The sequence below is a fragment of the Nelumbo lutea genome, chromosome 6 (assembly GCF_056320005.1).
Source record: "Nelumbo lutea isolate HS-2025 chromosome 6, American lotus-T2T, whole genome shotgun sequence".
NCBI lineage: Eukaryota > Viridiplantae > Streptophyta > Magnoliopsida > Proteales > Nelumbonaceae > Nelumbo > Nelumbo lutea.
Genome location: NC_142689.1, coordinates 72,593,663 through 72,615,519, shown reverse-complemented (window position 1 = coordinate 72,615,519; position 21,857 = coordinate 72,593,663). Strand labels below are relative to the sequence as shown.

The window sequence follows — 21,857 nt, the reverse complement described above, 5'->3', positions numbered from 1 at the left end:
TTTTTCAACTCTCAAAACCTTGTAGCAGGAGATAGACCTTTTAGAGATTGTGGTTTGGGAGAGTAGTAAAGATGTAGCTACTTACCAAAAGCTAGTAGAAAAGAACAGGGTGTTTAAGTTCTTAGCAAGACTTAATCCTGAATATGACATTGCACAACTGCAAAGTAACTAATTTTCCCCTTTTGCTTACCTTTGACTGCCAACTCCAAAATAGTTTTTCAAAGGATTTCAGGAAGTATACTTGGATCCTAAAGATCCCAAGGAGGTTAGTCTACAAAGTTGTAGGGGTAGCACAATAAAACAATTACTAGAGTCTCCGGTATCTCAAGTACAGAATGTAGTCAGTGTTATCTAGACCCAATTCTTTACTATTGTGTTGTAAATTCTGATGCTATCTGACATGATTAGCCACACCAATAAGGCTGCTTTTCAAGGCACAGAAGAGTATCAGACAAAGTTACTAGGAACGTACATAAGCAATTTTTGGTAATAAATAAAAAAATATATTAAACTATGGAAAGTGATAGAACAAACAGGTGACAAGATATCAACCCCAGAATAGCACCCTAGATCCACCAAAACACAACCCTTCAGCTGTAGTTTTTAATTACAGAACAAAGAAATCAAACCCAAAAACACCAAAAAGGCAAAGCAAAACCCTGAACCCAACCAAGGCCCAAACCCTTTAACAGACCCCAGTCCAATAAAGCATTTGCATTAGCATGCCCCTCAGGAACCTTCTCCAGACCTTTCTTCAATCATCAGATACCTTTTCTCCAGGTCCTTGAACAGCTTCCTTGCCATTTCTTCCCCACCTAACCCAGAGTCCTAAGGCTTGCTTGCTTGAACTGCATTTTCCACTATCTTGTCCATATCTACTTTCTTTTCTACCATTCTAACTCTATCCAACAACTCTCCCTCCTCCTCTTGCTCCTACTCAGAATTGTCTTCTGATATCTCCTTTTCCCCCATCTGTCTTCTCTTTATCTATGTTGTTTTCCCCTAAACCAGCTTCCTGTTCCCTTCTCTCCATCTCTCTTTGCAAGGGTCTTCCTAATTGAACTGTATGGGGTGATGCAGGAGCTGAAGAGTCAAAATTGGAATTTTATGATATTTTATGTATTTCTGTATTTTTGGTCAGTAGGAGTATTTTTGTCATTTTTGCAATTTTCTGTGTGGTCCAATGATAAGGTCTAAATTGTCTAGTTATAGTTTGTTTATGTTTAAAATTTCAGAGTCATTGCATAAGTAGGATTAGAGTCATTGAGTCTTCTTTGAATTGAAATAGGATATGACAGCTTAGTTTGAATCCTACTAGGATTATTGAATCTAACAGTTTGACTCCTAAGACTATTATGAGTCTAACAGTTTGACCCTAGGATTATTATGAGTTCAGAGTCTATAAATATGTATGGACGTTTTACACAAAGGCAATGAATCATATTGAGTTTTCTTCAGCTTATGATAGCTATGGTGAGTGATTCCCGTGCCCTAGAGTGATTCTACGCACCCTGTGAGTGATTCCAGGTATTTCTCTCTTCTTTCTCTCCCTATTTTCTCTCCTATTCCTTCAAGAAGCCATTACAGCCATCGACAGCCGTAAAACTCTGATCAATAAGACCGTTCAACATTCTCTAAGAACTAGAACTGAGCTGGTCCTACATCATGGGAACACCCCGCAGCCTCTTTTCCAAGCTCAAGCTTTGACTTAACAAGGATGCCACTTCTAGCTGAGTTTTTTTCTTTGCTTTTGGTCTTCAAAACCCTTCTCTTATATGTCCTCTTGAATTTACAAGGAAAATTCCCAAAATTTCCTTTGTTCAATCAATGAAAAACTTTTGTTACGTGTAAGAATTGTGGTCTATTGTTTTGTTCCCATCTCCTCATCTACCTTTTCCTTCATCCTGGGCTACATGTCCATCTATGGTCTTACTGCAACCCTTTTGTTACGTTTACTAATTGTCAACCCCTTAGCAAAGGCATCTCCCCACAATAAGAACAGAACTAAAGATTTAGCCACATGAACATCACACTTCACTACTTGATCCCATGATAATATCTTCCCTAGGTGAGTCAGTTGATCCATTTGAAGCTTAATGGGTTAGTCGTGAACTGTATCTGCATACTGAGGGCATTTTGGATGCCCATTTTTTTCTTTGGTGTGGATATCTCCTTGGTGGTTGGAGAGGCAGAATTGGAGGAAGGCACCCTAATGCATATGAAAAAAGTTGAAACCACAAAACTAAGATTTAACAAACCTTCGTTCTTGTAGGAGAATGGATGTGAAACACTGTATGATGGAAATCTGTGTAAGCATTAGATCGTGCTCCTGTTCCAAGAAGCTTTTCACGCTTCTTACTTCCAAGGAATGCAACATGTTCAATCATATGTGCAATTCCTTGCTCATCTTCTTCTTCATCAATTGATCCCACATGAACTTCCATGTGTGCCTCAAACCTGCATCCAACACAAAGTAGAAGGTCAAAAGATACAACTCGTAGCACACAAGATAGAGCACTGAAAGGTAAAATTCTCTTATCTCATAAGGCTACCCAGAATTTTCCAAATCCCATGAGATGAGAGTGGAGTTTGTATGATAAGACGCTGACGATCTTCAGCCAGGTTTGCAAAGACAAGTTGAAGCTTGAATCCCTTAGGTTGCACAAAAATATTCAAGGGACTAATGCACTATTAATTAACATTTCAGGTTTACTGAGATTATTTCTCCAACTTTCTAAGGTGATTTTGGCAATGTTTATTCCGAAGAATTCTGGTTTTCAGAAATATTCAATATCATCAAAACTCATCTATCACTAATATTTATGGGCAATTCTGCCCTTCCCTCTTTATGTCACAAGTTTTTCTTAACCATCAAAAAAATCATCTCAAATGTTGATATCTTAATGCTTGAATTTGAGTTGGGTTTTCAAGAGGACCTGCCTTCTTATTGATATTTTTGGATCTGAAATCTGTATCTCAGATCCTGACCGACTAAGCATCTCAGCTGGGCTATTTATGGAGATATGCATGTCATTTTTCTATTTGGGGAATCAATGAGTGTGAACACTATACAACATGTCTATCTCTCATAGTTTTCTAAAAGACATCTATATAACAGTTTATCAAAATGAATTAAATTAAGGACTTGATATAGGACAGGGTAGGGGTCCTACAAATTTCAAATCTGGTGGTCGGTTTTGTCGAGTGAGAGAGAAGGAAAAAAATAAAAGAAAGAGAGAAAATTTTCCTAGTAACAACCAAAATCACTAAACTGGGATTTGTTTGGTCAAATCAATTCTTCCTGAATTGCAATTACAATGAATCTATTTATAAACTCTAACAATATAAACTTGGATGTCCCTATACCAATGTTGGTATGAAAATTTTAATAAATTCTCATGCAACATAATTCACTCAATCAAGTGATTGATTTTTTATTATTTTGGGTAAAGCCCATTCAGGAAATCATACAGATTGTTCCCCTTAATTACATCTCCACAAGACAGTAGAGAACACCTTTTGATTCTGACTTGGAGAAATAAATGCATAGAACAAAAGAAAAGAACAATAGGGTACTTAAAAAGAACTTTTTATTTGCATTTCTTTTACATCAAGTGTACAAGAATGAGAAGAAAGAAAAAGAAAATACAATTGAGAAACTATACAACAATACATTTCTCCTTTCTTTTTGATACAAAGAAAATTTCCTTCTCACTCCTTTCTTCACAATAAGCTGTAGTCAATCAGATGAAATTATGACTGTAGACAGCCTTAATCCTTGGATTTTTGTCTACAAAAAGGGAACCGTGGTCAATCAAACTGAATATTTGATTGTAGACGGTTTTTATCTCTCTGCTATTCATTTTCATTTGAAGGGAACCATAATCAACCCTTGAGAATTAAACTGTAGATTGTTTAATCCCTAACTTTGTCTCGAAAGAATGACCATAATCAACCAAGTAGAGGCACCTGGTTGTAGATGGTTTTTTTTTCTTTTGATGAATGTTGTAGATGGTTTATTTCCCTCTATTTTCTTTCTCAAAAGTGAAAATAAAAGAGAGAGAAAGAAGGATACATAGCAGAAGACATATATAGGAAGTATTTACAGAGGTCTTTCCTTTGTCTGCCTGTATTAGTGAGACTTTTCCTTCCCTACCTTCCCTTGAGCACTTGTCTTTTCTTCTCTCTTTATCTTTGTTTTTCTTAAGGATCTCTTGAGATAATTTTCCCCAAAGAGTGTCTCTCCATGCTTCTAGCTTCCACTTACGGAGCTTAAATAGGGAGTGGGGTAGTTTATGTAACTACCTCCTCCTCCTAGGTGAAGGAAACTTGTCCCTCCCACTTAAAGAGAGGGAACTCCCATATGAGATACTTTTATATAGTTTTAATGATTTGGCTAGTAGACTAGCCAACCCACTTATTTGAGTTATAATTTATTTAAATATTATTTGGATTTAAAAAAAATGCCTTCAACAACCAACTCCAATTTGAACTAGGAAACTAACCCAAATCAATTTCCAATTGCTTTAAGGCCCCATTCGTTAACAAATTTCTTACTTACCCAGGTAAATGTTTCCTGGGTAACACTTAGCCAGGTAAGTTCACCTACCCATGTTCTATTGATTCCCAGGTAAGTAATATAATAACCTCTTTACCCATAAAAAGCCAATGTTAAAAATGGTAAACTTGTCCCATCATGTTTTATAATCTTTTCCCCTAGGCAAGAAAGTTACTTACCCACCTGTGAGATGGGTGAGTTTTACCCAGGTAAATGAATCTCCCTTTTTACCATGGGGCATAGTACTTAATGCAAAAAGAACATTGTAAAGCTGGTCAATGGGAATTGTGGTTAAGTTAGACTTGGAGAAAGCCTAAGATACAAGATTGGTAATTAACATTTTGAGAATTTGTGATTTTAGGGAGTTGTGGTGTAAATGGGTCAAAGGATGCTTGCAATTAAGTCAATATTCAATACTTGTTAATGGTTTAGTGGTCAATTTTTTTGAAGGTACTAGATGAAGGAAAGGGAGATCCATCATATGGATAGGCGAACCTTGCAAGGAGGTTGGGCGAAATTTCAAAAATTTTCTTTCTCCCTTCCGGGAATCCTATTCCCTAATTTAGAAAACTGCATTTTCAAGGTCCGTTCCTGAAACAAGCCGGACCAGATCTAAAACCAAAAGGAACCAAGTAGGGATATACCTAATACGGAATAACAGTAACTCCCAACATAGGTGTTCACGCCCAAAGAGGTGACCAAAACCCGCCTCCACTGAAAATGACAGTTTATGGTGAGGCAGGATCAGCAAAGTGGTTCTTCAACAAGAACCCTTCTTCTAGCAAGAAACAATATCAAGAACTATTCTTGATCAGATCCAAAGGTGGAAATCGAACTGGATAGGGGTGGCAAGAACTGGAGGAGAATTCTGCAGATTATTGAGTGTATGAAACTGGTGAATTCGCCCCCTATTTATAGCCTTCTTTGGATTAGCTTCCTAATCCAATTAGGAAAGAGTTTCTTGATCCAAATATGATATTTGGATCTGGACTCTTAAATGGATAAGACTTATCTTATCCTTTAGCTAATCCTAATCAGATTATAAACCAGAATTCGCTCCTTTTTAATTAACTCACTTAAGCACAGTTCGAAATGGGTTTTAGGCCCATTTAGTCACATAGCTCACTTTCCCTTTAAATGCTAGTTAGCTTCGCTCTCTTTGTATGGCGTGGGACCCTAGCATTGATCTACACATCAGCCACATGGGTTCAGCCCAGCCTTTGTTACAAGGCCTGGCCAAATTCACTGCAGAACATAGTGAACCCCTGAGTCCATCAATATGGGCTCTTAATGGGCCCAACATTTACACTAAATAGCCCTTGGGTCCAGCCAACTTATGAAGGCCCAAGGACTGTGGGCAGATGCAAGATTAGCCTATCAGGTATAACCCTCAATGGTCTTACACTTAACCTCTCAGTCGTTAATGATCAAACGCTATCTGACAAGAGAGAACCTCTCCCTCAGCTGCAAGGTACAGTGTTGCACTCTCTACTCACATGGATCCCGGGAATTAAAACATTTTGCAAACATATTGTGAAACCATAATATATATGCATATCCCTATATAAATATATTTTGCAAAACAAATCTCGACATTTTGAAATCAACTGACGGTGATTTAGGTATCCATCAGAGAGAGTACATTCCCCGATCACTCACTTTGTCCGACAAAGGGGCTGATCATGTCACTATGATCACCCACTCAGGTGAATTCTCGGACTGCCCCAACATACCCATGTTTTGACTCAGTCAAGGATTTCACTGATTGGCATATCAAAGACAGCCCAATCCGACACCTAATGCAGTATCATAATCGAGTCTAGGGGTCAGGTGTAACATTCCAGTTTTGCCAATCTGTCTCCAAGGTCCAGGGCAATACTAGAATTTGGTCCGGTTAAGGGTTTCAAGAAAACTCACACTGCATGTACCTCAGGTCTCACCCTGGCAACTGAGACAAGCCACCCCAACCCACTTGGCGGCACATCAATGTCAACCTTGACAGGATAAATCTCCCCAAATCTATCCAACGGCTATGAAGATTCTAAACTAACACAAGTCTCATAAGTGTCCAGTTTAAGGGTATTACACAAAAACACACCAAAATAACATGAATCAATTATGCACTTTATTCATTTACAATAAATGTCAATAAGTACATCAATCTGATTGGAGCTAAGGGCGTAACATTCTAACACTAGAGGTCTTAGGCAAGGTGACCCACTATCACCTTTCCTTTTCACCATGGTAGTTGAGGTTCTGAGCAAATTGATCTCAAGAGACAATAGATTGCAGTTGATTAAAGGATGCTCAGTTGGGAGGGATAGAATTCTGGTCATGCACTTGCAATTTGTTGATGTTAGTAAATCTGCTATGGGGTGGAAATTTTGAAGCTGCTAGTAAATCTCTTTGAGAGGGTATCCAACCTGAAGGTTAATTGGAATAAGAGTTTATTGGCAGGCATTAATATTCAGGAAGATGTGTTGGGAGATATGGTTGATTCCTTGGGGTGTGAGAGAGGGTAGTGACCATTCAAATAATTAGGATTACCTCTAGGTGACAACCCCAAGTCACTCAACTTTTGGAGCCCAGTGGTGGAAAGGTTTGAGAAGTGATTAGCCGGTTGGAAACGAAATTATATTTCTCTGGGTGGGAGAATAACTTTGATTAAATCCACCTTAGCTAACCTTCCTGTTTATTATATGTCAATTTTCAGGATGCCCCAAGTTGTGAAAAAAAATTGAAAAGATTATAAGAGACTTCTTGTGGGAACCTAGGCAAGGGAATAAAGATTACTAGCTTAGTTAGGAGAAGGTAATAAAGTTAAAAGCAAATGGGGGTTAGGGATTAGAAACTTGAGATTAAAAAACCAAGCATTGTTGAGTAAATGGCTATGGATATTTCCGAAAGAGGATCAAAGACTTTGACATAAAGTGATGGCAAGTGTGCATGGGCTATCAAACAACGATTGGGATGTTGGTTGTCTTCATAGAGCTACCATGGCTACACCTTGGAAACCCATCCATGACTCTCTTCCTAACTTCCTCAGCCATATCAAGTATCTTGGTCTTGGATCAGAAGAAGTATTTTAAAAGCAATCATATCAGGTATCTTGGTCTTGGGTCAGAAGCAGTGTTTTAAAAGTGCAAGGTACAAAAAAGGCATAGGGGCCAATTTGCACCTAAGGCACAAGGCGCAAGGCACGTGCCTTTTTGAAGCAAGGCGTAAAAATGCAAAAAAAAACGCTAAAAATCAAAAAATAAATAAATAAAAAGGCAAAATTGCAAAAAAATCAAACATATAAAACATTTTCAAGCATATAAAACCCGCAATCTCTTTTTTTCCTCAATTGCATTACTTCAAGTATCTAATGTAATGTAGAACATATTACATTCCTGATTCTACAAGCCGCCTTTGTGTCGCCCCTCAAGGCAAGCCCCAACAAGCCCATGTTAGGGTCTTAAATTCTTAGTTCTCACACAAGAAATAATGATTTTATAATTTTAATTGCTTTTTAAGAAGTTATTTTATTAGGATGAATGAATGAACATTAGAAAATAGGGGGTTCTCAGAGCTTCATACAGGGGGCAGGGGGCTCCACTAGGTTCAAAAAAGGCATGAAATTTTCAAAAGCCACATGTCTAGGCTGACTGCTAAGGTGTAAGGTGCATCAAGCGCACCAAGCGTGTGCCTTTTGAAAGGGCTGCACCTAGGACCTAGGCAAGGTGCATACCCTAAAATGTGCCTCACTTGTGTGCCTCAGGCGCACCTTTTAAATCACTGGTCAAAAGATAAGGTTTTGGGAAGATATTTGGCTCGGGGAGTCCCCTCCCTTTGAAGGAGACTTTTCCCTCCCTTTACACTCTTTCCAATCTCAAAGGTAAACCAATGTCAGAACTTATTAGTCCCCCTCTCTCCCCTCTTCAGCTGAACTGGAACTTGGGCTTCACTAGAAACCTTAGAGAATCTGAAATTCCTATTGTGCTTGCTTTGCTTACATTGCTGAATTCTGTGGTTCTTGGGGATGGGGATGGGGATAGTAGGATGTGGACTCTAAATCATGTTTGGCTCTTCACTTGTATATCATTGTTTAATTCACTTGTAGCCTCCTCTTCTTCCCTTTCTCCTTTGTTCCCTGTTAAGGAAATTTGGAGTTCCCCCATTTCCCATAGAGTCGGTGCTTTCTGTTGGGAAGTGTATCACAGCTGCATTAACACATGCAATAAGCTCCAAAGGAAGAGACCTAACTGGTGTTTGTCTCCCAACTGGTGCTGCTTATGTAAGTTAAATGGTGAGACTGCACTTCATCTCTTAATCCGCTTCCCCTTTGTTGGCTTTATTTGGGATTGGTTTGCTTCACTTTTTGGTTGTAGATGGCTCCCTCCTGTCAGCTTGGAAGGATTTCTTACCTCTTCCAATTGCAGATGTACAAATAAAAGAGGCAGGCTAATGTGGAGGTGTACAAGGGCAGCAGTGGTTTGGACAGTCTGGAGGAAAGAAATTCAAGAATATTTGAGGATAAGGAGAGGAAAGGAATAAGGAAGCCTTGATCGAGATCATAACCATAAGGGTAGCTCATTGGGTTAAAACGTTGGATCTGTTTTCAGACTTTCAGGTTAATGATTTCTTCAGATCTTGGGGAGCAATTGTTGCTTCCTCTTCTAGAAGACAGATAGCATCAGTGGACTGGTCACCTCCATCAAGTGGCTGGCTGAAGCTGAATTTTGATGGGAGTTGCGTGGGCAATCCTGGACCCTCCAGAATTGGAAGAGTTATCAGAGATGGAGAAGAAAATATGTGTGTTCTCTTCTCAGGTCCAATTGACCAAGGTGATGTGGCATCTGCAGAATTTTGGGCAGCTGTTTTTGGAGTTGAGAAAGCCATATTGAACGACTAATTATGACTCCAAAATAGTGGTTGAATGGCTAAAGAAGGGAGGAGTATCTTGGTATCTAAGGAATGTTCTTAGGCGTTTCAAATGGCACTCTAGGGGCACGTCTATTCAGGTTAATTGGGTTAGAAGATCGGCCAACAGCCTGGCAGATGGTCTAGCTAAGCAAGGAGACCGGCTTCAGTCAAGGCAAATCCATGCCCACACCATTCTAACAGCCTTTCTCAATCTTGCATTGGGAATATCTCCCCATGAAATAAAGCATATAAGTATGGAGATATATTCTCAATGCAAGGCAGTAAAGGCTGCCCGAACAGAGTTTGCCCTGACTGAAGACGAAGCTTAGGGGTTCAGAGACAGAGTATGTTTTGGGCTCAGCTGTAATATGTTTGGGGGGTCTAGACACTTGGCGTCTGATGTATTTTCGATGATGTCTTGCTTCTCTGCTTTATTTTAAAATTAATAAATTCCTCTTATGAGTTACTGATCAAAAAAAAAAAAGTTGGTCAATGGGAAACAGATATCCATTGACCAACTTTCCCCCTCTTATTTACGGGTAAACAAACGGAGCCTAAAGTAAGACAAACACATAGAGACACTTATATAAGGAGTCTGACTCCTAAAGAACTCCAAGAACACCTTACATTCCTACTAAAACTAACTTAACATAAAGACACCAGAAATAACTAAAAATAGTAAATCACAATTTTACTATAAATAATAATTACGGGATTTACCATAAATAGTAAGCTCAGTGTTACCATAAATAGTAGTTTTGCAATAACAGCAAATTTCTAGAAAAATTAGAACCCTATTCTTAAGACACCTGAAACTAGAAAATATAGCTAAAAAACTAAAAAATACTAATATCTCCATCACATAAAGATTCTGAAATTGATCAGTACAAATTTGCACAGATTTTAAATTGTTGTTTATCCACAACAGCAATCAACATTCTACTAAGAGTCATGGGTTCAAGTCTCAGAATTAAATTTATTTCATTTTAGCCTATGTACCCAATTTTAGATTTAAGTAAGAAGATTGTGCCATCCTCCTATATCAGACCAAGCCCCCCTCAGAATGGTTATAGTGGGATGGATTTTGCCCCTCGATTTAGAGAAATTTGAAGAAACAAATACAACGGCCAAAGGCTGACGCCTCGTCTCTTCAAAATCCAAAACATATTACTTGTTCCAAGTTAGCCCCTGGGCCTAGTGTCCACTATAAAAGGTTTTTCCTTGTTACCCATCTCTTGCTAAAGCGTCAGAAAAATTATTTGTTAATCTTGGTTTCCATCTGAATGAGCATTTATGCTGAAAGCACAAGGCCTTTGCTTCTCTAAGCCAGTGTTTCAAAAGCACAAGAGGCTTTTGTGCCCAAGGCACAAGGCGCAATGTGAGGTGCCCACCTTTTAAAAGCAAGACAACTTTAAAAAACAAAAGTTCAAGAAAGAATATTATCCTTTCAAAGCAACGCATGAAATTTTGTTATGTTTCATTTAATATAAAAAATATATATATGATTTACAATAGGAACATGCTTCTTATGCTATTATATCCTTTCATAACATAAGAATTTAAAATATTTTTTTTATTAACAGTATAATTAAAACAACTTCATAAAGAAAAATGGCAAGGAAAAATCATCTATAATGATTAAAACAATATAAAAGACTTTAAAGTACTAGGGAATATGTAACAATAATATGTGCCAACACCCACATAAATGGAAATATTTCACAGAAATAGTAGGAAATACTCAAACATTTTAAACCATGTCTGCAACCTTGTAAAAGGGAAGCCCTCTTTGCTCTCTTTCTACTCTATGGGAAAAGAATCGATGATTTTTGTACTCCTTTTTTCCTATTACTAATTATTTCTTATTATTGCAAATCCAAAAAATAAAAAATAAATAGTAGTTTCACCTAGGCATAATTAGAAAAGAACCATACCTATCTGCTGGAATTTTATTTGGTAGAATAAGATAGCGCAGTCCATTTCTCAATTGTCCTCTGTACAACTTGGGGTGAGATGGAAGTTGAGAGTTTAAAAATCCTTCGAACTCTGACCGTCCAGTTTCAGGATCCAAGAAATCCGGACCTTGTTTCTCTAGAAGAGCATCTGGCCAGGCTGTACCTGCTACATGAGGCTCATCTGGACCCACAGTTGCACAGGGAACATAAGCTGGCTTGACCTAGAGAACATTCCCACTACAGTCAGTCAAATAGAATTGATTCTAATACACCAAGATCTATAACAGCAGTAGACAAGAGAATGGTTCCATTAGAATTCACTCAATGATCTTGCTAAAACTAACATTTAGAAAATATCCAGGAGGAAATGAGCCAATGGATCTCTACTGGACATCCTTCAAAATTAACAATTAAATATACCACTGGTATTTTATTGTGCATTTTCACAATTTTGTTAAAAGAACACACCAAACCAAGAAAAGAATACAATAGAAATCTGTCAACAAATAATGGCATAACATGTACTTGAAAAAAAAAAAACACAAGAGTTCATCATTGACAACTTTATTTGCAATTGATTTAACACAAAGCCACTTCTGTTTCAAGATAGAGCTTTCTTTCTGAAACTAAACTATAGGCTAATGGTGATTGTGATACTGGTTCTACTAAGGCCAAGGTAGTGACAACCCTTACAGGTGCCAGTTAATTGGCATCCCTTAAGGATGTTAATTAATGATTTATTGAGGGGCCAGCGGAATGTAGCAGGTTTTTCCATCAAAGGAGAGGAGATTCTTGAAGAATGGAGCGCAACTAAACTTAGAGGCCTCTGGAGCAAGGTAATTCCCTAAGGGCAGAGCCTTGGATACAAGTCTCTAGTCAGAGAAGAAAGAGCAACAGACCGCAGCCTGAACTACTCATTCAGATAGGCTCCAAGAATTGTTAACTACTCGGGGTACTCCTTGTCCTGAGAATTAACTGTAAAGACTTTATGATAAGTTGGCAGCTCGTGTGAGCTTGTTAGAATATTAGTTAGTTAACCAACAACTGAATGTTCTCAAATCTTAGATGGTCACCATATGTACAAGTTTGTTATACCAGTGTTACTATAAATAAATCATCTAATCTAATGAAAGTTGCACGCCTTTTTCTCCATGCATTGTGTCTGTTACCATTATCTGCCTCATCGCTTGATTTCTCCGGCAACTCTGTTCAGAAAATCTTTCCTCCACATTCTCATTTGGAAAAGACTTGACTCTTGTCTAGCGATTCTTTTTCTTGTCCAGCGACTCTTTGCATTTCTCAATAATCCTTCTCGTTTCTTGCTCTTGTTCAACTGAAAGCTTGTAATGGCATTGGAATTTGATGTGAGCTCGCCATATTTTTTGCATTTATCAGATAGTCAAGGAGCCATGCTTGTGTCTTGCCCACTCACCAAAAAAAAATCTCCCATTGTGGCAGCATGTTATGAAAGAGAGTGGATGGATCATTGCCTCACCCAGTGCATTCTGCTCTGGAAGAGAGTGCTTTGATTAAATGCAACTCTGTGGTAGTTACATGGATCTTCAATGCATTGTCTAGGGAGCTATACAACAGTCCGGCATTCATTGACTTGGTTGCCAAGATCTGGAAGGAGCTCGAAGAGAAATTTTCACAGGGTAACATTCCTCGCATACATTAGCTTAAACATGACTTAGTTCTTCTTCAGCAAGGTGATCAGACCGTAGCCTCATATTTCACTATGCTCAAAACACTATGGGACAAACTTGGTGCATTGGTCACATTCCTTGACTGCACCTGTGGAACAGAGAAGATCTTTATGGCTAAATAAGAGTGAGAAAAACTTCATCAATTTCTCATGGGATTAAATCAGTCTTATAATGTCATTTCACTCAAACATTCTTGGGTTTGACCCCTATCCATTCATCAACAAAGCCTACTTCCTAATTGTTCAAGAGGAACGTCACCAGTAAATGAACTCTCTCCGATCACTATGTACTAAAGGCAACCGCTTTGTCTATCATTGCTAATGCTGCTTACTGACCACCACCTCGTCCAACAAATGGAACAACCTCATTGGCATCACATCCAAGATTGTGTTTTGATCATTGCAAATGCACCAGACATTCCAAAGATTGTTGCTGAGTTAGCTGGCTATCCAGACAATCACTTTGTCTATTATTGCTAACGCTGCTTACTGGTCACCACCTCATCCAACGAGTGGGACAACATCATTGACATCACATCCAAGATTGTGTTGTTATCATTGCAAATGCACCGGACATCCCAAAGATCGGTGCTGAGTTAACTGGCTATCCAACCAACTGGGACAAGAATCGGCACCATTCTGATAAGAGTGCATCAAAAGACTGATCCGTCTTGTACGCTGCTTCAGTTGGTACCTATTAGCTTGATCAGCCTACCAACCCTGATGAGCTCAATTCTCCAGTCATGGCCTCACCATTCAACAATACACTCAACCAAGGATCAAAATTTCAATAAGATACGCCCCATATTGGGTGTATAGTATCGTATCATTGTTGAAGAAATACAGAGTTGTGCCCTCACAGAAAAACCATAAGCCCCAAATACACCCAACGTCTCACTCGTCTCTCACAAGACTAAGGCTCTAGGTACAAGAGAGAAAACCCCTGAAATACATAACTCTCCGTATTTGGTTCGGACTTATAAGATGATTATGGATTGGGTTCCTACCACCGCGGGGGCGCATGGTGATCTGTCACGGCCCAAGCCCTATGCTTCCACCACAAACCACTATGAAATTTTGCCTTTGGGTTTTTCTCAAATTAATTCGAAGCAAATTCATGAAGCGGTTCGCCACAAAGAATTCAAGGCACAAACATAACAGTTTTTAGTACCAATAGCCTCTGCCGATACACATGGGCGTATCGGTATTTTGAACCACGAACTCAACTCCTGTCTTTTTTGTTAGAATGCTCGAGTCAGGGGTATTTTGGTCATTCTGGTGTATCTTATTGAAAGTGAAATGTCTATTGTATCTAAGTTTAAGTTATGTGTCCCATCTTCTGTGAGGGGCAAAATTGTCTTTCTTGTAACTCAAGTTTTTCATGAATAAAAGTAAGTGGGTCGGCTAGGAGAGGTACATTTGTACATCCTCTCTTCTAGTCTGGCCAAACACTTTTCTCCTCTCCTTCTTCTTCTTCTTCTTTTTCTCTTTTCTTTCTTCTTTCTTCTCTACTTTGACCTAGAAACAACTAGGGTTTATTCACATGGTATCAGAGCATTAAGGTCTGGTGTTCGTTTTCTTGCTGTTGTCTTCTTCCTGGGTTCGCTGCCAGCTTCACAGTAGGTTTCATCATCCTACAACTGATCTGATTGAAGACTCGATAAAGGGCTGAAAAGGAGTTGTCGTTTTGAGGGCCTGGAGGTGAGAATGCCTCTGGTCGGTGTTGTGGTGGTCGTTGAAGTGGTATACTAGACCCTCTATTCAGTGTACGAAGAGGGCTGGTCGTATACAGGTATGGACACTGTTGTCGTGTGTTCAGAAATGGACTGCAAATGCTGATTTTTTTTTTGTGTGTGCTTCGAAAGTTAGTTGTTGTGGTGCTGGGTGAAACTGATACACATATCAGTCATGTTTTTTTTGTGTGTTTTCTTGCTCACATGTGTGCTGAAAGAAGAGTGGTAGACTGCTGATGTCCACGACAGCAGTGGTGTGGTGTTGATTGTGTTGTGGTGGCTGACATATCTATGTTTTTAAATGCTTAAAAGTGAACCCCTAGACCTTGTGTGTAATCAGTTCTGCAGTTTGCAAAACAAGTGTTCGATGAAATGACTGAGTAATTTCAGTAGTGGTGTGTTGGTGGTAAATGGTCCTGCAGTGTGCAGTCCAAGTGTTTGATGTGTTGACTGAATGATTTCAGCTTTAGAGTGTAGTGTGTAATGTGCAGTTGAAGAAAGTGGGTTGGTGGTATTGTAAGTGAGATAAGTCTTGTGACAAGTGTGAGATTGTGGTGTATATTCAGAGGAGACATAATTGAGATGGCTTCAACTGTAGTTGGGAATGACAACAAAACAGGCATCATGTTCTCCTCAGATTATCTAAGTGTTCAAATGACATCCATCAAGTTGAATGGTGAGAACTATGTACCATGGGCAAAATCTTTGGAGGTGTTCTTGAAGGCCAAGAGGAAAGTAAAACATGTGAGGGAGGAGAAACCTTCCTCTGATTCTCCTGGGTTCAATGATTGGGAACAAGAAGATGCACAGATAATGGCATGGCTTTGGAACAGCATGGAACCAAAGATTATTGTGAACTTCATGTTCCTAGATACAGCCAAAGAGATCTGGGACCATGCTAAAAAGTTGTACTCTAGACAAGACAATACAACTAAGGTATATCAGTTATACCAAGAGTACTTCAATTTGAAGCAAGGAAGTCAAAGCTTAGAAGAGTACTATGCAAGTTTGAGAAACATCCGCAATGAGCTAAATGTGTATCACCCTCTCACATCAGATGTCCAGATCCAACAACAGCAACATGAACAGCTTGACGTGACTAGGTTTCTTGTGGGCTTGAAGGCTGAGTATGAGCCTGTCAGAGCACAGATATTGGGGGGATCAGCTCTCCCCTCACTAGAAGAAGTTTTTGCCCGTCTTAAGAGGACATCCATTGAGCCAGTGGAACATTCTTCCTTCTCTGATAGATCTGGTTTGGTAGTGACTAAAGGGAGTAGTCGTGGAAGTAGAAGTGGTGGTGGCAGTAGTGGCCCTCCAAGCAACCGTGGTGGGCACATGTTAAACCGGGCCAGTGGCCGAACTGGAGGCCGTGAGTCAGGGGTAGGCCGTGGAAAATGAAGGGGTAATGCTCAGAGAAAATGTACACATTGTGGCTTAGAGGGGCACACAGTTAATTTCTGCTATGATTTGCGTGGTCCACCCAACACTTGGGCTAACCATGTTACATCTAAGAGTAGTAGCACAATTACTGAAAGCCAGCAAGCTGCACCAACCCCCTCCACACCCACTTGTGCTTCCGGGCAAGAAATGGTGAGTGTACCACGAGCAATATATGAGCAGTTCCTTCAAACAACTCAGCAGAACACAGCTACACTTGCCCATTCAGGTATGACTTGTTTAGCTTCCAAAGCTTCACCCTGGATCATTGATTCTGGCGCCTCGGACCATATGTCTGGGACTCCTGATGTATTTTCTTCCCTTTCTCGCACCTCCACATCTCAGACAGTTACACTTGCTAATGGTTCTACATCTCCTATTTGTGATGTTGGTGATGTTGATCTCTCCTCATTGTCTTTAGCATCTGTTTTATATGTTCCTAAGTTCCCTTTTAACCTTATGTCTGTTAGTAGATTAACCAAGTCCCTTAATTGTTCTGTAACCTTCTATCCTTCTTGTGTGTTTCAGGATCTCAAGACGGGGACGAAGATTGGTGGAGGGCATAAAGCCGGTGGTTTGTATTACCTTGATGGTGGTGGCCCTCCAGTGGCTTTTCAGTCGTCTCTTACTCCTCTCCAATGGCACTGCAAACTTGGTCATCCCTCTCTCAAGGCTTTGAATCTGCTAGTTCCTTCCTTGAATCATCTTTCATCATTAGATTGTGAGTCATGTCAGTTGGGAAAACATCATCGAGTCTCATTTAGTCCAAGAACTGATAGTCGTGTCTAAAGTCCTTTTGTTTTAGTTCATTCTGATGTATGGGGTTCAGTTAAAGTGGTGTCATACAATGGGTTTAAGTATTTTGTAATCTTTGTTGATGACTTTTCAAGGATGACATGGATCTATCTTATGAAAGACCATAGTGAATTGTTCTCTATTTTTTAGAAATTTCATGCTGAAATACGCACTCAGTTTGGTGTTCACATGAAAATACTTCGCTCCGATAATGCCAAAGAATACATCTCCTCATCATTTCAGCAATACCTAGAACATCATGGAATAATTCATCAAACTTCTTGTGCCTACACCCCACAACAAAACAGTGTAGCTGAACGGAAAAATAGACATCTTCTTGAAACTGCTCGGTCCTTGATGATCAATATGCATGTCCCAAAGAGTCTTTAGATGTGTTTGTTTTGTTCAGCACTTGGGGCCTGGAGTAGACAAGCTAGATGCTCGGGCTACAAAGTGTATTTTTCTTGGCTACTCAAGGACTCAGAAAGGGTACAAGTGTTATAACCCTAAGTTTCATAAATCGTTTGTGCCCTGATGTCACCTTCTTTGAATCAGTTCCCTTTTTCTCCAATGCCAGGGTCTCTTCTTCTCCCTCTGTGGTTCCTCTTCCTGTTCTAGTTGTGGACCCCCTTCCTGTAGTTCCCACTCCTACTGCAGATGCACATCATATGCCGGTTACTACAGAGAGGCCGCCAATTACTCAAGTGTATACTCGCAGAAGTGCTTCGGCTCCTCCTCCACTTCAGCACTCGTCGACAGATCCTGCTACTGCCCCTTCTCCCTCAGATCTTCATCTCCCTATTGCTTTGCGGAAAGGTAAACGTACTTGTACTTCTCATCCCATTTCAGACTATGTTTCCACTGCTCACCTTTCTGCTTCCCATTGCAAGTTTATATCATTACTCTCATCGGTTCCCATTCCCAAGACTGTACAGGAAGTCCTTGTCTCTCCAGGGTGGCGACAAGCCATGGAAGAAGAACTCTCTGCTCTACAACATAATCATACGTGGGAACTCACCACCCTTCCTCCTGGTAAGCACACTGTTGGGTGTAAATGAGTCTATACAGTGAAAGCATATTTCTGATGGCAGTGTGGAACGATTGAAGGCACGGTTAGTGGCCAAGGGCTATTCTTAGTTATATGGTGTAGACTATATGGAGACATTCTCTCCTGTGGCTAAAATTGGTTCAGTTCAGGTGTTGATCTCATTGGCTACTATGTATGATTGGCCTCTCCTACAACTTGACATCAAAAATGCCTTCCTACATGGTGATCTTGTTGAGGAGGTGTATATGGAGCAACCACCAGGGTTTGTTGCTCAGGGGGAGGCTGGTAAGGTGTGCAAGCTCAAAAAGGCAACATATGGACTAAAACAATCTCCTCGTGCATGGTTCGGCAGGTTCGATGAAGTGGTGAAGGCCTTTGGGATGAAACAGTGTCAGGTTTATCATTTCGTGTTTAGCTATAACTCGGAAGATGGAAACATCTTGCTAGTCGTGTATGTGGATGATATTGTCATAACTGGAAGTGACAACAATGGAATTGACAGGGTGAAAATTTCTTACAGGACCACTTCAATACGAAAGATCTGGGGAAGCTAAAGTATTTCTTAGGAATAGAAGTTGCGAGGTCAAAACAGGGGATCAACCTATGTCAGAGGAAATATGTTCTTGATCTACTTGAAGAAACAGGGTTGTTAGGTGCTAAACCAGTAGAGACTCCTATGGAACTCAATGCCAAGTTAAGTGTGGATGCAGGTGAAGAATTTGATGATCCTGGAAGATACAGAAGGTTGGTGGGAAAGTTGAACTACCTGACCATTACCCGACCAGATATATCATTTGCTGTGAATGTGGTGAGTCAGTTTATGCAACATCCCTGGGTTCCTCACTGGGAAGCTGTTCTGAGAATTGTTAGGTACCTAAAGGGTGCTCCAAGTCGTGGTTTGTTATACCAAAAAGGAGGACCTCTTGAGATAGTAGGGTACACAGATGCTGATTGGGCTGGCTCTATATCAGACAGGAGGTCAACCACAGGGTATTGTACCTTCCTGGGTGGCAATCTTGTAACTTGGAAGAGCAAGAAGCAAACAGTGGTGGCAAGAAGTAGTGCGGAAGCAGAGTACAGGGCTATGGCCCATACCACATGTGAACTAGTATGGCTGAAGAACCTACTACAGGAGATGGGTTTCTCAATTGACAAACCCATGAAACTATACTGTGATAACCAAGTTGTTGTTCACATCTCATCCAATCCTGTCTTCTATGAAAGAACTAAACATATTGAGGTGGATTGTCACTTTGTGAGAGAGAAAGTGATAAGTGGGGTAATAACTACATCTCATGTGAGCTCAGGAAATCAGTGGGCAGATATCTTCACAAAAGGATTGTCTCGGGGAAGAATAGATTACATTTGTAACAAGCTAGGACTATATGATATATACTCTCCAGCTTGAGGGGGAGTGTTAGAATGCTCGAGTCAGGGGTATTTTGGTCATTCTGGTGTATCTTATTGAAAGTGAAATGTCTATTGTATCTGAGGTATGATGGGCTGCAAAATTATGGGCTGAGAAGTGGTAAGTGTAGGTTCAGGAACTGTGGGTTGAGCTGCTGCGAATCTAGGACAAGCTGTGGTAGGTGTAGGTTCAGGAACTGTGGGTTGAGCTGCTCTGGGCCTAGGACAAGCTGTGGTAGGTGTAGGTTCAGGATAAGCTTTGGGTTGAGCTTCTGTGGGCCTAGGATAGGCCACATTGTTGATAGGAAGAGGTGGCAAGGGGACAACAGTGGTAGATGACTGTAATGGGCTAATGACTCAGGGAACTGTGATGGCAGAGCTGTGGTATGACATGGGAACTCATGCTCGTAAAAGGTGATGTCTCTGGACGTCAAGATATGTTGAGGTGCAAGGTCAAAAACTTGGCACCCTTGTTTCAATCCCACCAATTGATGGTTCACTTACTGGGGAGTCCTATGGACCTATTGGTCCTTGCTCTAACAATGGCTCGCCGACTTTGGATCCACAAGTTGATGTCACCCTTCCAGCTGCTGAGTTGTTATGGCTCAAACGTGCTTTATCTAATCTCAACACTCAACTTTCTTCTCCCATGCATCCCCACTGTGACAGCAAGGCCACGTTACACATTGTAGCTAATCCTGTTTAACACAAATGCATGAAACACATCGAAATTGACTGTGTGTGATCACATTCAGCATAGCAACCTTGTTACTTCTCACATAACCCAGTAATTCTCAACCCGTTGATTTTTTTCACCAAAAAAGTCATCTCTGACCACTTTCACTACCTCATTCCCAAGTTGGGTCTCACAAATGCTCCAACTTGAGGGAGGTGTTAGAATTTTAGTTAGTTAACCAACAACCGAATGTTCTCAAATCTTATCTGGCCACTTGGCAATGTGTACAAGTTTGTTATACCAGTGTAACTATAAATAAGTCATCTAACTTAATGAAAACTGTGATTTTTCCCTTTATACTTAATGTGTTAAAAGAGATGAAAACTACAAACACTCATTATGTAACTTATGTACGCTACTGCAAATCTAAAACAACATTCCTATTCCCATATCGAAATAAATCTATAACATGAATTATATCTCTACTGATTTAAGAAAAGATTCTTGCAACTAACACATTTCCATAGTAATCCTAGGATTTAATATTTTACCAAAAGATAATTGGACAAAAAAGATTAATATGTTTAGAGAGGAATTTTAAACTGAACAAAATGTCCGCACACTGAACCAATATATATCACAAAATCATCTAGTATTTTTTTTTCTCCTTTTTGGACAAGTCATTCGAACAATAAAAAACTTAGAGTAGCTTACTTACAGAGATGTTTCCAAGTGATTTATTTGACAATGGAAACACTGATTTGTCAAGGAAGATTCTTGATATGTATCTTTTACCACTGGGCCGATATCTGCGGTGATTTTGGAAACAAGAAATGCACCTCTGCTGTTCCTGTGAAGGTATCATAGAGACTCGTTCATCAAGAATGGAAACATATTGCTTCCACATGGCATTCCTTCTCTCATGAGTTCCTGATCTTCCATTTCCTCCTCCATATAGACACCTTAGATCCACAAAAATGTAACAAAAAGGTACAAAATTAATTGTTGATCACCAGTCTACTACACATCTTACAAAGAGATACAGAAGAGCACATGCACCCATGCATGCATTCTAACACTTTGCACTAACATGTAAAAGACTGTCTTTGGGTCCACAGCTGGTTCATTAGATGAACCCCAACTAGAAAAACCAAGAATCAATTTGGATCAATTGAACCTGTATTCAATTATTAGGGAGAAAGGTGTGGCCCTTGAAAGAACCTAAAGGGAAAACAAGATTCATGTAGCCAACCCCATATATTTGGGATTAAAGGCTTTGTTGAGTTTGACTTGAGTTTTCTCCTTTTCACTATATTTGCTTGAGTTGCTTTATGGTTGAATTAACTAGAATTTTACAGGAAGAGTATTGATTGATAAGACTATTGTCATGAATAAGACTATTGGTTTATTGGTTGAGCTTCAAGGCTTGAGGGTGGGCCTTGGGGACTTGCCCACTTCCTGAATGAGATCCAAGAGATTTCAGCAAATATTTTTGCTCTTATAAATGGATTTTGTGGTCCCATTTGTTTATCTATTATTGATGTTATTTTTCTGACATTATCTAGCTGTGCCGGTTTTTTTTATATAAATAGCAATCAGTTGGGACGGCAGAACATTACAACCTGCACCCCTTTTCTC

At 39.8% G+C, this 21,857-nt stretch overlaps 1 protein-coding gene across 1 annotated transcript in view; it reads right to left on the bottom strand.

The window, feature by feature from the left end:
* LOC148849637 (Insulinase (Peptidase family M16) family protein) overlaps positions 1 to 21,857 on the bottom strand; it is a 118,161-nt gene that overhangs the window by 92,971 nt on the left and 3,333 nt on the right. The window contains exons 2-4 of the mRNA XM_088950056.1: positions 20,938 to 21,181; positions 11,398 to 11,639; positions 2,259 to 2,457 (exon numbers count right to left, since the gene is read on the bottom strand). Of these exons, the coding sequence (XP_088806182.1) occupies positions 2,259 to 2,457; positions 11,398 to 11,639; positions 20,938 to 21,181 (685 nt within the window). The remainder of the gene's footprint in view (positions 1 to 2,258; positions 2,458 to 11,397; positions 11,640 to 20,937; positions 21,182 to 21,857) is intronic.